Genomic DNA, 16,994 nt, shown 5'->3' on the forward strand with positions numbered 1-16,994 from the left:
TCTTTCCCTTTTTTTCCCTTTTTTTTTCTTTTTTTCGGTTAATTCTCTGGCGGATTGCGTGGCGGAATAAATCATTCCGGTAATCGGATATTTATTTGCAAACCCGTGACCGCCATTTAGTTAAGCCGGCGCAAATCTTTCGGTGCACCGTGCACGTGAACTGGCGCCACCGTGTTCGTTGAATGCGTTGTTTCTCGCGTGACACCGTGAATATTTTCCGAAAAGTCGCTGCCATTAATTTCGTTTATTCGAGTGATACTGAAGCTCCGACGTAACCACCGTGAGCTCGATTTTTTTTAACGATTTTCCACCATTTTTTCCAACCCCGTCGGATTTTTTGAGTTTTTAAATTGCGAGTCGCTAGTGGAACCGGTGAACGATAAATTGGGATCAATTTTGACTTCAGGGTGCTCTATTTTCACTATTTTTCCATATTTTAATTTTTTTTTTATTTTTACTCATTTGTAATTCTATTTCCTAGTTTCTTGCACTCTCTTTTCTTAAGTAGGGTGTCGGATTTAATAATGCCAACTTGTGAAATTACAGAGTACTATATTCACCATAGTTGACAATATATGAACAGTTTGCAAGCTAAAGTAATAAACTTCATTTTAAATTTTTGTATCAGAGTACTTGACAGATATCCAATTATCTATGTTTAAAATAAATTTCTATTTTTACTTTTCTTCTTATTTTTCTGTGGAGTTAATCAATGTGACAAATGAATGACTCATATATATTTATTTACTGTTCTTCCATACTTAAAAATCTTTTTAAATTTTGACTCGTTTCTAATTCTATTTCCTACTTTCTTCGCACTTTCTCTCTTCCTCTCTCTCGTTCTTTTAAAACTAGAATCTCAAATTTAATAATACCAACTGAGAAAGTTATGGGGAATCTCATTAATCATACTGTCAATATAGGAATAATTCACAAGTTCACATTGATTAACTCCATGTAAAATATTTTTTAATTTTACTGTCAAAGTATTTGATTGACATTCAATTTTTTTTATTTAAAATAAATTTCTATTCTCTTTTAATCGATAGATACTTACACACGTACATTTTATATCACTATAAAAAATCAAGTAACAAGTAACTCACCCCTAGCTATTATCTATGCCAAATTTGTCAAACCTTCCATCGTCTCACCTTTCACGTACTTCTCATTGAAATACCAGCATCCTCCAACTCTAAGATAACATCTTACATTAAAACACTGAAATAGTCTAATCTCTGAATACCATTTTCCACGAAAACACTCAAAAATATTACTTTACGCGAAATATTAGGCACGCCAGTTGGCAGAAGAGACGCGTCTGTCAATAAATATTTCTCGTTCGCAGTTACACGGGAAATAGAAGCAAGAATACCAGCGCAGTTTTGTCGGTACATATTTGTCGCGTACAACGTTGAACCCGATTTCGGGTTGAATTCACCCCTTGTTCGCAAGGCTGACCGACCTCCCTCGGTGACCGAGTGACATTTATCCGAATAACGAGCGTCTATATTCGCGCTGGCTGGGTATTCTCGCGCTAGCTAAATCATTCACGAGCTTCTGCATTCAAATCGTCGATTTTCGACTCTTTGCCAGCGTTTATTTCGACCGCTTGTCGATTTTCTTGATCGCGATTGGAGGGTAGCGAAAAATCCTTGGAGCGCGCGCCACGCCCGGTAAAAAATGGTTTTTAATTTGGCCCGACAGCGGAGTATCGGGAAATTCTTCGTCGGTGAAAAGTTGGAAATTTGCGGGCAATATGGAATAGGAGAATGAAAACGCTGTTGCAGTGATTTTATCGTAGACGGTATGAAAACCACCGAGATTTCCGGTTTACGCGGAGAGTGGCAGTTGTTCCAACTTCCCATTTTATTATTATTTCTTCCCGTCTCTTTTTTACCCTTTTCGCGAGAAGTTTGTTAAATCCTTACAAATAACATTTGCATCGTGTGCAGCGTTCTTTTTCCTGTTTATTCGAACGTGTTTCGTATTGTACGAAAATGGAGAATTTTAATGGAACTCTGAAAGGGTTAAGAAAAGTATGGTGCAGGAAGTAATTATCAAAAGTGGTAATTGCGCTGAATTTTTTGCGCTTTCAATTCTTCGAGTGTCGCCGAATTAGAGTCTGGGACAAAGAATATGGTTACGAGCATCATAAAAGCTTTGCGTTTAGAAAATTTCCGCTAGCAGTATATCGGGGTATATTTTTCTTTTAATAGTTTATTCATTTTTTAACACCGTATAGATTGCGTACAAAATATTTCTCATTGTCAAAATTAAGGGAAATATTATTAAATTAAATTCTGAAATTTTTCTAGTGAATTTTTAAGGTATGACACTTAGTTGACCAATGAAGGTTGAATTATGATGCAATTTGACTATAGCAATTTTAAAAATTATTATCGTCTATTCTACGTTCTTAGAAAATTTCTTAGTATTAAATTTGATATTTTAATTTTAATTTATTCATTTTCTAATTTGTCAAACACTTTTACAGCGATGCCAATGGAACCAGTCGGTTTTCCTCAAATGGGTGTCGGTCTTCAAGGTGGTCTCCAATTGGTCAGAGACCCCACGACAGGTCACCTTCTTCTCATCCATGCTGCTGGTACGCCGAATTAGAAACATCGTAACGTTAAAAAAAGAAAATACAAAAAAGGAAAAATATCATTTCACTTCTTTGCGAATAAATATTTTTCCACCACATTTCACCTTTACACACGTACTATTTTCGATTCTGTACGTATCGGAATATTTAATTTTATAAACGAAGCTTTTAAACGTTTACATGTTCATGCGTTCAAACTGCAGAGTGCACTCTTATTCGACAAATAAAATAAAAATCGCGAAACATCGTACCAAACGTCAGGTTGAAAAATATCAAAATTGTGCCTTGGTAACATGCTCTCAACGAGAATAAACGCACATCGGGATATTTCCGTGAAATCTTCGAAAAATCTCGCAATTTCCTGTCTACAGAACAAATGCAACAGGCCGTGGTGTGGCCAAATTACTCGAATCATAATAACGGAAACGTCGCGCCGCCGCCTCTTCTGCTTCCGCCTCCACCGCCGTCTCTTCAGCTTCTCAGCGACATAGGTGGCGCCAGGCTCGTCCTCACTGAAAGTAAAAGGAAGCAGCAGAGCACTCTGCCTATCGTGAAGATAGAGGCAGACTGCGGTAATAGTCCCACGACCATAATCAGTAAGTCTGACAGAGTCTTCGAAACGACTAGAAATTTTCGTTAATTAATTTGTCGACAGAATTGCACGATTACGTTAGAATTAAAAATGCCATAAGATTGTTAACTCCTGAGTAATACACGAATACTCCATGTAAGGCTTGAGGTATGCAATGAGAGGGTTACTTGTGTTGTTATAATAAACTATGAGACTATGCATAATTTTAAAAGCTATTGCTACAATACTAGCTAAGAAAAATGAAAGAATAAAAAGAATCGAATAAAGATACACGTCTCTAGAGTCAGAGAAAACTCAGTAAGCATGCAAGGAACCCCCTCTTTAATTCTAAAAGAGACTCTTCGTCGCGAAAGGAAAATGCTTTCCTGGATAACATGGATATCTTAATCCCATAGCGTCAACGGAGTCGACGAAGGCGTTGCAGACCGTGACTTCGATGACAGGGACCCTCGTACCGGATGCACCCCTGGTGACCACCCTGCACTATTACCCTCATGCTCCTGCCCTGGTCCAAATCAGCCAGGCCGAGCCAACGCACTGCAGATCACAGGTAAGTCCTTCGCCCCTTTTTTCCTTCCCATTCATCGCTTTTTCTCCCCCTTTTCTTTTATCTCTCTCTTCTCTTCCTCTCTCATCGTCGAATCATCCCCCTTTTGTCCATGTTCGTCGATCGTACGTCGAATCGAGCGTGGTGACAAGAGGGAAAAGCAAACGACGTTGGCGGAGGGACGACAGTAATTATGCCAAGCTCAGGGCGCGGTCCAACCGTTCGCATAATGCGGAAACGTTGTGGCACATTGTATTAATCATGCGCAAACCTATTTGCATCGCTATCTGCATAGATATTGCTAACCAGCTCGCTGTTGACCCTGCAATTCCTGGGACACTGAACGTTTCCCGCCGGTTTGTCCCTGCGAGGTCTTTGGTTTGCTCTTCGCTGTTCATTTGCTTATTGGCTTCCCTGTGTTTTCGTGTTTTATCGCTTCTCTTCTTCGTCTGTCGATTTAAATATCGCTGCTTGGGCAATTTCGTTAGGGCGATAGGATGTAACAGATTTATTTGTTAGGTTTTAATAATGTAACGAATATCCATGATATTTTCAATTGGAGGAATGAGAATCATTCTCTGCGAGTTGCCTGTTAGATTTTTAGGTTAGGTTAGAGCTATCTCCGGTTCGAAATTTGTTAGGTGATTAAAGATGAGTCGAATATTTCATTAATTTTAATTCTGACACTAGAATTACTGTATCATATCCTATATTTTTCTGTTTTATTTTTCGAAAAATTTCTTACATATTTTTATGCATTAAATCCGATAATGAAAAGATAGTAATTTTTCCCCAATATTTTTATCCACTGTATCATATAATGCTAACCTTCCTTTGTAAAATGAAATTTGATTTATAATCGTACGATTTCTTTCTCTTAAGATACACCTCTTTGAAGACGCTCAAGAAACACTGAAAATCATGGAATGTGTTATCATTTTGTATCCTGAAAGTGAATTAGAGTATTATCTTATATATATTTTATTATATATATATATATTATCGATACTATTTTTATCTAGATGAAAGCGAATAATGAAATGTGCAAAAGTACCTGTCTATTTCACCAATTCCAAGAAGGAAAAATCAAGGACCAATTATTTAATAGTCCTTAGGTAGTTCTAGTGTTAACATTGTGTTAAGATTAAGAAAATTCCTTACTCCTCGTATTTGTCATATCTCGAGCTAATAAAATTCCCTAGACAGCCCTCACCTTTATCTCCTTTCTCCAATTTGCTCCCCAGTTCTTTCTGCATTTTCCTCGACTTCCTTCGAGACCTAATCTCAGCGTTTCGTTGTTCCTTCAGTGATTCATGACTCGAGGGTGTTAATTCGTTACGCGAACAGAAGCTTTAAGCTGTTGCTTGCTTACCAGAAAGCGTGTTAATCCTTGCTTACTCTCCTTTCTCACGACGTACGCTTTTTCCAAGCGCAATTTCAAAGAGCTTTTCAGTCGTAGCCAACAATACGGTTTACTCCTTTCTTTCTTTCTTCTTCTTCTCTGCTCCTTTCTTTTTCTTTTTTTTTTTTTTATTTTGTTCCTTCTCTTTCGTTTTCTGTCTCTTCCTTGCACCATCGATTTCCTTTCTCGCTCCTTGCAATGCTCGCCTCTTCGTTTTTCAATCCTCCGGGAGATTGGTTTCCATTATGGAATAACGCACATTGTGGTTCCCTTCGATAAGCTTTTTTGCAACATGTTTTTAGTCAGATTACAGTTTTTGCTCGATTATCTGTCGTCGAACGCGAGGTGTATTAGATATATAGGGTGTTCCATTCGGCGTGGACGGTGGGAAATATTTTCGTTGCTATCGAACATTGGAGAAAATGGTATTTTGCTAGATCTCGAAGTTACCATTTTCTTTTTTTAAATAGATATTCTATACGTGCCTGTCGTATTTATTTCAAATAAAATCGTAGATATTTTTCAGCACGATATTCGATTATAATCGATAATTATTAATATAATTGATCTGGTGCCGTTATTTTAATTGGGAATTTTTGTAAAGGTTTAATTACGGATATGAATGTGCCAGTTTAAATATTTCTGAATTTTTAACTCTTTTTTCAGACGCTTGATTGTGTTACTAGTTAATATTCTGGGCGATATTTCAGCTGCATTTCAATTTATGAAATTCTCAATTACGATAGGAGATCGAGTTTTTTATTATCTTAATGAATAACAATCAGCATTGAATGTAGATTAAAGACACGTACAAATATTTGCGTTGCTTCCAATATCGTTACTAATTATCCTCCTTTACCCAGAATCCCTCGTAATTAATAATCTTGGTCTCGCATTGTAATTACGATTTAAAATACCGTGTGCGGAATACATCAGAGGTAATATCGAATATAAACACAAATAACAAAATGAGAACATGTAAATGTACGATTTAAATTTAATTTCCACTCGAAATATAAATTTTTTTTAGGAAATTCCAGGGAAATTATCCGTTCCAAAATTATGCGATTAAAAACTATAAAATTTTTTAGGAAATTCAAGGGGAATTATCGGTTCCAAAGTTATGCGATTAGACAATATAAAATTCTTTAGGAAATTCGAGGGGAAGTATCGGTTCCAAAATTATGCGATTAGGCAATATAAAATTTGTTAGGAAATTCGAAGGGAATTATCGGTTCCAAAATTATGCGATTAGACAATATCAAATTTTTTTAGGAAATTCGAGGGAAATTATCGGTTCCAAAATTATGCGATTAGACGTAGCATTTCTTCTTTCGTATTCCTCCAATTAAATATCGGAAATGCATAAATCGCGATGCAAAGATTTTGTTATTCGCGCAGATATAACTAGAAAATGCAATGCGTATCTCGAAACAGTTTAACCGTCTATTAGCAGTCTTCATTTGCGCGGCGAAATTATTTTGCTAGGCATCAACGTAAATTATTCGACTAAACGTGTATTAAATGGCACAGTCGGATTAATTTGCATAGTCATAACATCCGTGTAATACGGTTCTATTTGCAACTGTAATCATTGCAGTGATCGTTGCCGGTTGTCACAATCGTGCAACGAACTATCCCGAGGCAGCTGCAGCTACCAGAAAATCCTATATTTTCACTCAGCAAACGAATCCCTTTGGCCATTTCGTTTGACGCTTTGTAGACGAAACGGGGCTAGTTTTGCTTCTGCTCTTTGTGTTGTAAAATTGCAACGCGTTGCGGCAAATTTTAATAAAGTTGGACAAAGTGTGTTTGAATCGATCAAACTGTGCTCGTGCGGCAAAGTCAATGAAGGCAACAAGTTAAACCTTCGTCAAAAATAGATTTTCACTACCGTTGTATTCAAATTTTGTGTATTTAACGTCGATGAACGATATCGATGTTTAATTGTCATTCCTCTGTGTATTTTGAAAAAAAAAAAGAAATATGGAAATCACCGTGGTATTATTCCCCACGCAGAAATAATATTTTTAGAGGAAAAATATTTGTAACTCGCTTGGAAATAATTTGCGAATTTGATACTTCATTTGATAGCGGAAACACGTGGAAAATTTAATTAAACTCGATGCGATATTTTGGTTTGCTTATGTCGTATCTGGGATATCGATAGGTACATACGAAATGTTATGAGATTTTTTAAATTTATTTTCCTGTCCCTCGATTTTGGTCAAATTTTGCTTTACCTTTATGGCTTTCGATTAAAATTTAGATTTAGAATTTTAAATATTCAAATTGTTACAGCATTCTCTTTCTTAAATTCAACGTAAACGTTTCCAAAACAGGATAGCGTCATCTAGTGGAAGAATATGGAAGGATATGGTGTATTTAAAAAATCTAGGAACATACAAGAACACTGAATTTAGAGTCGTCGAATCCTCCATCTCTAACCTAATTAAATTTCTCGATATACCGAAGAAAAATCCAATAATTTTTCGATATCAAATACACGTAGAGTATATATATACGACGGAAATGAAATCAACATTTCCGAATTCGTATTGCAAATAAAATTTCTGCATATTAATTATACGTAAAGGAGGAAGAATTAACGACGTCGAATAACTAGTTTGACAATTTTCTGAAATTCACGCGAACAGAGTAGCAACCAGCGAAAAGTCGGCACACTGCGAAACATCAGCTCGATCAACAATCCGCGAAGATCGTAGCCGTCGCAGGCTTCAGCCCTGAAGTAGTCGATTCGGACGAGTTGTCCGCAATCATTGACCCAGTTCGATCTCTCAGCTTGGTCCAACTTTGTCGAAATTCGCCGTTGCCTAACTCGCCAATATTTGATCCTCGAATATCCTGCGCGTAGCAGCGAAATTCGTTTCTGTCGAAGGCGACCTCGCCGGTCTCGTGTCTGACGCCGCCGCCCGAGGTGACGACGATCCACGCGATCGAGCCACCGGAAGTGGCGCCTATAGTTGGCGTGCAGGACGCGTCGAACCAGACGGACGCACCGGAACCGGAGGATCAAGAGCAGCCGCTGGCCGAGGCGTGCGTGAAGCAGGAGCAAAGTTTGAGCCCCTGTCAGCTGCAGAACTCGGCCAACCTGACCACCACCACGACCAACCTGACGAATTTAACCAACTTCGAGATCGTAGCCGCATCGCCCGAGAAGGTGTGCAACGTCGTGCGAATAACCACGACCACCACCACGGTGAACCCGGCCGTGTGCAGTATCGTGGGCAAGGTAGATAAGGCCGAGAACACGATCATCAATATGGCCGACTGTCCCAAGTACTCGATCACGAAGGAATGCAGGAGCGTGACGTCGATAGACAGGACGATCGAGCACGTGGTCACCAGGCAGATCGATAGGGAGCACGACGACAGGAGTCACGGCGAGGAAGAAGATGACGAGTCGTTCGGGGATGACAGGATACCGTGCAGGGACATCAGGAGCGGGCCGAGGATTATTGAAATCACCGAGGAGAATTGCGATAGTTTTCACGAGAACTTGGAGTTCTTTGGGAGGAGGAGGGAAGATAGACACAGAGATAGGAAGAAGAATTATGTCGCGGAGACTGCTGGTGCTGAGCAAGAGGAAGAGACTGATACGAAGGCTGTTGAGAAGTGCGAGGTAAGGGTTATAGGAATATCGGCTTTCTTCCTTCTCTTCGGTTCCTTTCAGCTTTACATCTCTTCGATTGCAGTAGCTGTATAGTATAGTGGTAACAAAAGTATTAACGCGCGGAAAAATATCTTTGAAATGTAATATATCTGTCGTATATATGACTGTAGTCAGTACTTGGTACAGATGACAGAAAATTGAATAGGATTAAAGTTAATTGTCAAGTTAGATAAAACTGTCATTGAAAATATGCAATTGTGTTCATGGAAATTAGTTAGAGATAGCTTTTCACATAGAAACTTATATATATATTTCCTTTAATTATTATTATTACCCATCTTTGCAATATTTTAATTGCTCGATATTTAACTATTATTTTATTTATTTTTATTTTATTGTATTTACTGGTATCAATCCCTTTGTATACAGTAAAAATATAGAGGCATAGATATAAAACAAAGAATGTATATAATATCTTAAAAACTATAAACTATAAACTATTTAACGAAAGAACGAACGAATAACGCTACTGCAAAATAGAGAAGGAGCATTGCAATTATTCTTCAACCTAAATAATAAGTATCTCGTAGACTCAAAAGTCCCTGAATACTTCAGGAAATACTAAACTGGCGTTATGGATTAGCAAAAATCTATCCTAAGTTCTGTACCCATCGTTGCATCTTCCAGGCCGAAGTAGCCAAAGCAGAAGACATGCCAGTGACAGAGTTACCCAGACATACGAGTTCTATCACCGAGAGTTCAGAAATCGACCAGGTCCCAAAGCCATCGGAGGAGATTCGCACAGAATCGAAAGTAGAAGTGGATTCCAACTGCGAGAGCTGCGAGAAAAATCGCGACGATCGTCCTCAGGCTCCGCCACCGCGTCCACAGATCACGGTGAAATCGTTCGACATGCCCAACATCGACTGCGACGAACAGGTGGCGGAGCCAATAGTGATCAAGCAAGAAGCGGATGAAACAGCGTTCGAGGATTGCTCGTACAGATGCGAACCAACGTCGACGACAGAGAAGTCCAAGTGTCAGGACTCGTCCAAAAGGCACCCCGTGGAGAAGTCTCATCCCGGCATCGAAAACGTGGTGGAGAAGCTAAAGAAGAACGCAGCGGCTGCTTTGCAGGAGACAGCGCCCCAGAAGATGGACGATCCTAAGGATAAGAACACGGAGAACCTTCGTTCCCGGAAGCACTCGGAGATTGTGCCGAGAAAACTGGAGAACGGTCTGAAGAAGCACATCCTGAGGTCCTGCGAGAACTCACAGTTCCTGGAGAAACATGAGATAGCCAGGGAGCCCGAGGTGTCATCGTCGGAAACAACGAGGATTGTCAAGGACTCTCAGGATGTTTCGAAATATTTGACAACGACGGAGCATCCCTGCGATTCTCCCACGAACAAGCACCCTTTGCCCAGGAATTACTTCCTGAACGATAACAACAACGACACTAGAAGTAGCAACAACAACATTAAGCTAATCGACGACAAGCAACCTGTCGTAAAGAAGGAGAAAGTTTCCTCTCTCGAGGTCTGCGAGGTGATGGAGATGAAGTGTACTGACAGCGACGTGGTCACTCCTAAGAAACACCGAAAAGTGGAAGCTCCAGAGGATTCTTCGTTTGCCTTGACGCCAGACAATCAAACAGCCAAGCCTAGAGCACCTACTCTTAATTCGAAGCAGAAGCCCACGGTTGACATCAGTGGACTGGAGTTGTTATCAAACAGCATCGAGCAGCTGGAACACTTGAAACCTGATAATCAGAACATCAGTGCAACCTCCGAGGTAGAGAAATCACCTATCAGGTCTAAGCTGATCTCCCCACAGGGGGAGAATAATAACAACAACGTGGACAGCCCTCTGGGATTATTATGCGCTCTGGCAGAACAGAGATTTATGGAGGAAGTGGGAGACAAGGTTCCGCGAAAGTTAAATCTCGAGAGCTCCGAGGAAATATCGCACGCTGGTAGGTTATTGTTGAACCTGGGGAGAGTGAACGTCCCAGAGAAAGAGACGAAGACGACTGACAAGAGGAAGTACGCTGATCTAGAAAATTACGAGAATCCCAAGAGGTTCAAGACAGACGGTGTGTACGAGAATGAAGAGTCGAAGTGCAATTCGTTGCATTATCGCGAGAATAGCAATGCCAATAGACAATACGAAGAGAGGGTGCAGGAAGACGCGGTGTATAGGGTGAAGGAGAAGTCGAGGAGAAGTATAGACTTCTCCGAGCAGAATGGCGTTAGTACGGATGACGATGAGCTTGCTATGCTGAAAGACGCTCCTCTGGGCAAGAGTAGCCCTTACAAGGACTTGGACTATGGAAGAAACGAAACTTTCGAGGATTACGAACGACATTATGACGAGTACCAGGTGAATGGGGCGTATGGGAACAAAGAGTCCGTTGATGGCAATTTGTCGGACTCTGACACGGGGATGTATGATCGGAAGACAAGAGTAGCCCTTACAAGGACTTGGACTATGGAAGAAACGAAACTTTCGAGGATTACGAACGACATTATGACGAGTACCAGGTGAATGGGGCGTATGGGAACAAAGAGTCCGTTGATGGCAATTTGTCGGACTCTGACACGGGGATGAATGATCGAAAGATGTCTACGGATAACAGAATACGTGACGGGGTTAGCAGAGACATTAAGAGACGGTTCTCCGTTGGAGAACACCGGGACTGTCACGATTATAGAAACTTACAAGCGAAACTGGATGCAAAGAAGTTCATTGCTAGGAAAGGGCACATAGACAACGAGGCAGACTGGCCAAATATGGACGCTATGGAGCTTGATATGAGAGTCAGATTGGCTGATATTCAGAGACAGTATAGGGAGAAACAGAAGGAGCTGTCTAAGTTAACTCCGAAGAAGGACGAGAAGAAGAGTCCTGGTAGGCCACGAAAGAAAAGCCATTCTTCTAGGTGAGCTTAATGTTTCGTTTCTAATGAAATAATAGCTCTTCGTTTCACCATAGTTTTCCATTGAGAAATACTTAGTTAGGGTTTTTATTGAAAATCAGTAAATTGTTAATAAGCTAGCTTGAATGGGTCATTCATAATGTTCTCAGTTCGGATCATGGACCACTTGCTTCACCACCGATGTTGGAACCGATGTCCTCGCCACACAAATCTCCACCACAATCCCCGGATGGAGCACCGCCACCATTAACTTCGACTGTGCTAGCTATGCCAAGATGTAACGTAAATTTGGTGAAACTGGGTGAACAGAGGAGTCACATTAAACTGTTGGACAGTATACCAAGCATTCCGATGCCCGTTCCACCAGTTGCCTCGCCAATCACCGTGCTGCCATCGAGCAAATCGCCGCAGGACGACGATGAAAAGAGCACTGGAAGGGTAAGTCGTACTTTAAATTTCGAATTTTATTTAAATATCTCAGAAATAATGTAATTAGGAAACATTGAAAGTCAATAATATACATTAATATTATATTCGACAATAGAAATACTAATTTAGAATTTTTAATTACTCTGCTATCTCTTACAAAGTAAGATAGAAGACTGAAACTCGAAATATTTTGAAGAATTTGTGTACCACTTTGCCTGTGTGACTTTCATGTTTCATTGCGCCTTTATTTATAATGATATAATTCTGAGTAGTATACATTGTACAAGAATGAATAACTAAATTTGTACATTGAAAGTAATAAAGTTAATAATAACTTGTATATATAACAACAAGATAAAGAATCTTTTGTCACGAAATCTTATCAGATTTTGTAAAAACTATACAGCTTGGCTATGACACATCATCTCCGGCACCTACAATCGCAAGTTCCAGTTCAGCATCGAAGAAACGGAAGGTTGGTCGACCCAGGAAGTTAATGTGTACATCCGGAAGTGTCAGACATCTTACGGAAACGATAGTTGCTAAGAAACCTAAGAGCAAAAGCTCTCTTGTGGGTTATCTTTTATCTTCGAAGAACAGACATCTTCAAACAAAAGTGAGCTTTGTGTCTAATTCGAGCATCAATAAAATATAATACATATTTGAATAAAAATTTCCCTAAAATATAATTTTTCCTTCAACAGTATGTGGGCAAATCTGGTTACACTCCATTACCGTTTAAGACTGCGCTATCTTCCATGAAATCCTCTTCCAAGAGCCACAAATCGGCAAAGTCAAAATCGAAACCTGCAAAACAGACACCTTTACACAATAAGAATGTTATCAGCTCGATCATCGCGGAGAAGGCAAAATTGAGTCAAGAAGTAAAATTGGACAAGCAAAGTAAGATGAAGCCAAAACTGAAGGCTGAGGCAAAAGTAAAGACTTGGGAGGATGATGAATCTAGCAGTGTCACGGAGAACATGTTGCCGGAATCCACCGTGGAAGAACCAGTTAAGGTAACAGGAAAAAACAATATTATTACACGACTTATTTATATTTACAAGTTTATAAACCCATATGTTTTTTTTCCAACGCTATAATCTAGTCTCTGAATCATCAGGAAATCCCAGTAGATACTACCGAACCGGTAGAGAAAGAGCCAGAAAAAATCAGACACGAGAAGTCGAAGAAAAAGAAACGAAAATCCAGTTCGTCATCACCGTCGAGGCACAAGTCCAGCGATAGGGATAAAAAGGAGTCGAAACGCCGGAAATCTCTCGAGTGTAAAGAGTGTAAGGAATGCGCGAAGGCCGCTCGAGCCGAGAAGACGGAGATCGTGAACAAATGCAAATTAACGTCGGCACACTTGGCCATAGACCAGCTGAGGGTCTTAACTGCGATGGGCGGTCTATTTTACGCCGGAAGACTCAGCGCAGTTCAGGCGCCTGACGTTTATGCGATCACGCTGGACGGCGAACGGGGCAACAGGCCTCACATCCATTCCAGAGAGGAGATTCTACGAGACGCGGTAAATTAACGTTGATTCATTTTCGCCTATATTTCGTTTGAACGCAGTCCTCACGTTTCTGTTTGCCATCGTCGTTCGCAGATCGTGGAAGTCTGTCCCACTTCGACGAAAGAGCTACCGCCTGGCACGAGATTATGCGCTTACTGGAGCCAACAATATCGTTGCTTGTACCCGGGCACCTCGGTCGAACCGTCGGAACCCGATCCGGAACTTGATGAAAAATTTGTTAGCGTAGAATTTGATGACGGGGATAGTGGGAGAATTGCTCTGGATGATATTAGGCTACTGCAGCCTGACTACCCAGTCGTTGGTAAGTTTTGGTTCTTTTCAGAATACTAACTTTCCTAGCTTTCGTCCAATTAGAATCTTTCTTTTAGTTATTATAGTTATTAGATAGTTTTATTATTATTTGATTTATTAATTTATTTTGGCTATTCCAATGTTAGGTAGACGCAGTGACATATCTTCATTGCTGTTCTTTTACTTAATTCTTTTTATTGAAATTACAGAATACGATCCAAATCCATTATTGTCACTGGGAAAACGTCGACGACAAACATCAGTTTCAACGGAGGATAAACGATCCTCTAGTAATAGTCAACCATCTACTTCCACGAATGCGAATAATGTAATGCCTGCTGTTACATCCACCACCAGTTGCTACGTTTCGTCGTCTGACGCACAGTCGCTGGAACGACACAAGTCAGACGACATGGATGCAAAAGACTTGGAAGAATATCGCGAAAGAAAACGAATGAAGAAGAGAAGAAGAGACAAATTGAAAAGATTACAAGAGGCTCAAGAGGGAAAGAAGAAACACAAAAGGCACAAATGTTGCGAGGAACACAGGAAACACAAGCACAGGAAACATCGTAAACATAAACATCGACATAGCCATCACAGTAGTCACAGCGAAGGGAGTCATATTAGGTTTGTTCTTTTCTAAGTTTAATTACTGCTTTTGATTTACATAAAATAAACACTTGTTTATGATTTATATAAAATAAGAATACGTGATACTAACTCAGTTTACGATTTTTGATCTTAATTCGAGTATTTTTTCAATACTTCTTAGCAGTGGGGAAAGTTGTTGTGGCCAGAAAAGTGAAGAGGAACTGCCTAAGGAAACGGTGGTCAAAATGGACGAGGAGGAAATTGAAGAAGAACCAGTTAGTCAAGAGGAAGTTGTACCAGAACCGATCAAAGAACCCGTTCGCGAAGAGAAGCCGGAGAAGCCCAAGAAAGCGGACAAGAAGTCGAAAATGCGTGAACGACAAGAATCGGTGGAGAGTCGAAGCAAGATGGCAGCTTTCTTGCCAGCAAGACAATTATGGGGCTGGGCTGGAAAGGGTTACAGACGACCCGGTGCCAAAGGAAGGGCTAAAAAGCAATTCTTCCGGGCTATTCAACGAGGAAGCGAGACAATCCAGATCGGTGACAGCGCAGTCTTTTTATCAACTGGCAGACCTGATAGACCTTACATTGGCCGCATTGAATCCATGTGGGAAACTTCAAGCTCCAATATGATCGTGAAAGTGAAATGGTTCTATCATCCCGAGGAGACTGTAGGATGTCCAAAGAATTTGAAATATCCGGTAAGAATACATTCAATTATTTTAATTAATTATTTTGAAATAATAGGAATTTATTGAATGTTCTTTTTTTGTTGTTGTTGAGAATGAGAATTGGATAACTATTATTTCATTTTGATAATATTTATCAGCACTTTAAAGCGGCGTTTACTTTTCCCAAATTGTATATTTATATCATCTGAAAATGCAGTTGTGGGGATAGTGTGAAATTTATATTTGGCAGTCTCAACTAAGGTATACTTAACTAAGACAATAACACATTAAAGAGGATATCAAGATAAATACATCAATAAAACTTCTAGCATTCTACAGTAGAAGCCAAAAATTTCCACTACACCAAATTTTTAACATAATTATATTATTCTCGTATATTTCATTTTGTTACTATCACGAATGGATAAGAATGAAACGTAAAACTTCAGCAAGGCATTCAGAGAAGAAATTCAATTCCAAATCAAAACAGAAGGATACTTAAGAAAAGAAAGATTAAACAGTAAGAAAAAGATCAATAGTACAATTAGAAATTGCATTCATATAATTCATGATCCACATAAACTTCTCCAACAGCAAAAAAATTTTTGAGAAATTTATAACTTATATTTCACTGTATTACAAAAATTACATCACTATCATTATAAAAGCTTCCTACACCCGAAGACACCAAGCCTTACAAGCTTTCCACATCCAAGCTTCCCAAAGATAACTTTCCATCGGATATTAATGGAACCTGTTCATATGAATGTCTCTAGGGTGCTCTGTTCGAGTCCCCTCACATGGACGAGAATGATGTGCAAACGATTTCTCACAAATGCGAGGTGCTGCCACTTCAGGAATACACGGACAAGCTGGGCAAAGAACCACACAGATACCTCACCATCTACGACAACAACGACATATACTATCTGGCCGGATACTACGACCCCACCACGTACCTGTTGACCATGCAGCCAGGGGTTGTTTGAGAACAGCTTAAGCTGACGATTAAGTTAACGGGTGTTACTTAATTGTCGTCAGCCAATGAAATATTGCGAAATTAAACGAAACGCCGTGGCCGTTGTTGCCACGATTGAAGTTGTGACGTTTTCCAGCTAAAGGCTCTAGGACGAGCTGTAAAAGAATCGAGATTATCGAGCAATCTTGATGGACACGGACGAACGAATCGAACGTTCGTCGATCAGAGACATTAGAGTTTATAGTGTGAAAACTTACCGCGAACCTCTAACAAGCAGTTTTGAATTTTACCTCGATGATGCGATCGATGACACATCATTCACATTTCTAGGCTTTCGAGAGGCATTCAGAGTCACCACAAGGCACAAGCATTATTTATTGTCGCAGTGAACGAGATACGTTGTTTCCATTTACATTGATCATATTTTCCTTTTTCTATGGTTATTGCATATGTTGTTACGATCGGTTTTCTTTTGATCGAGCCTAGATTCGAATCTGTTTTCCCATTATTCATGTACGTTGTTCATAATAGTAGTTGTTAATTTGATAGTTTTTTCCATTAATATTCTTGCGTCTTTCATGTCGTTCAGAGCTTCAACAGGGTTGTACTGTGTTTCATTTTTGGTGCTGAACGATGGTTTTCGAATGGGGAATATTTTCGCGGACGCGAGACGATTTTGCGACGATATATATATACTTATTCGCATTTACGTGAAACGAGTGTTGTGAATCTTTCAAATGGATTACCAAACGCGTGCAATGACAAAGTT

The 16,994-nt window shown here is 39.7% G+C and overlaps 1 protein-coding gene across 1 annotated transcript in view; it reads left to right on the forward strand.

The window, feature by feature from the left end:
* Positions 1-16,587, forward strand: part of wge (BAH domain and coiled-coil containing protein winged eye) — a 118,862-nt gene extending 102,275 nt beyond the window's left edge. The window contains exons 8-21 of the mRNA XM_017909045.1: positions 2,498-2,608; positions 2,980-3,204; positions 3,596-3,750; positions 8,049-8,792; positions 9,471-11,230; positions 11,281-11,724; positions 11,871-12,159; positions 12,557-12,766; positions 12,855-13,169; positions 13,274-13,681; positions 13,763-13,991; positions 14,191-14,611; positions 14,757-15,276; positions 16,023-16,587. Coding sequence (XP_017764534.1) covers positions 2,498-2,608; positions 2,980-3,204; positions 3,596-3,750; positions 8,049-8,792; positions 9,471-11,230; positions 11,281-11,724; positions 11,871-12,159; positions 12,557-12,766; positions 12,855-13,169; positions 13,274-13,681; positions 13,763-13,991; positions 14,191-14,611; positions 14,757-15,276; positions 16,023-16,235 — 6,044 coding nt within the window. The 3' untranslated portion in view covers positions 16,236-16,587. The remainder of the gene's footprint in view (positions 1-2,497; positions 2,609-2,979; positions 3,205-3,595; positions 3,751-8,048; positions 8,793-9,470; positions 11,231-11,280; positions 11,725-11,870; positions 12,160-12,556; positions 12,767-12,854; positions 13,170-13,273; positions 13,682-13,762; positions 13,992-14,190; positions 14,612-14,756; positions 15,277-16,022) is intronic.
* Positions 16,588-16,994: the final 407 nt, after the last annotated feature.

Source organism: Eufriesea mexicana, unplaced genomic scaffold, assembly GCF_001483705.2.
Source record: "Eufriesea mexicana isolate 0111107269 unplaced genomic scaffold, ASM148370v2 scaffold34, whole genome shotgun sequence".
NCBI lineage: Eukaryota > Metazoa > Arthropoda > Insecta > Hymenoptera > Apidae > Eufriesea > Eufriesea mexicana.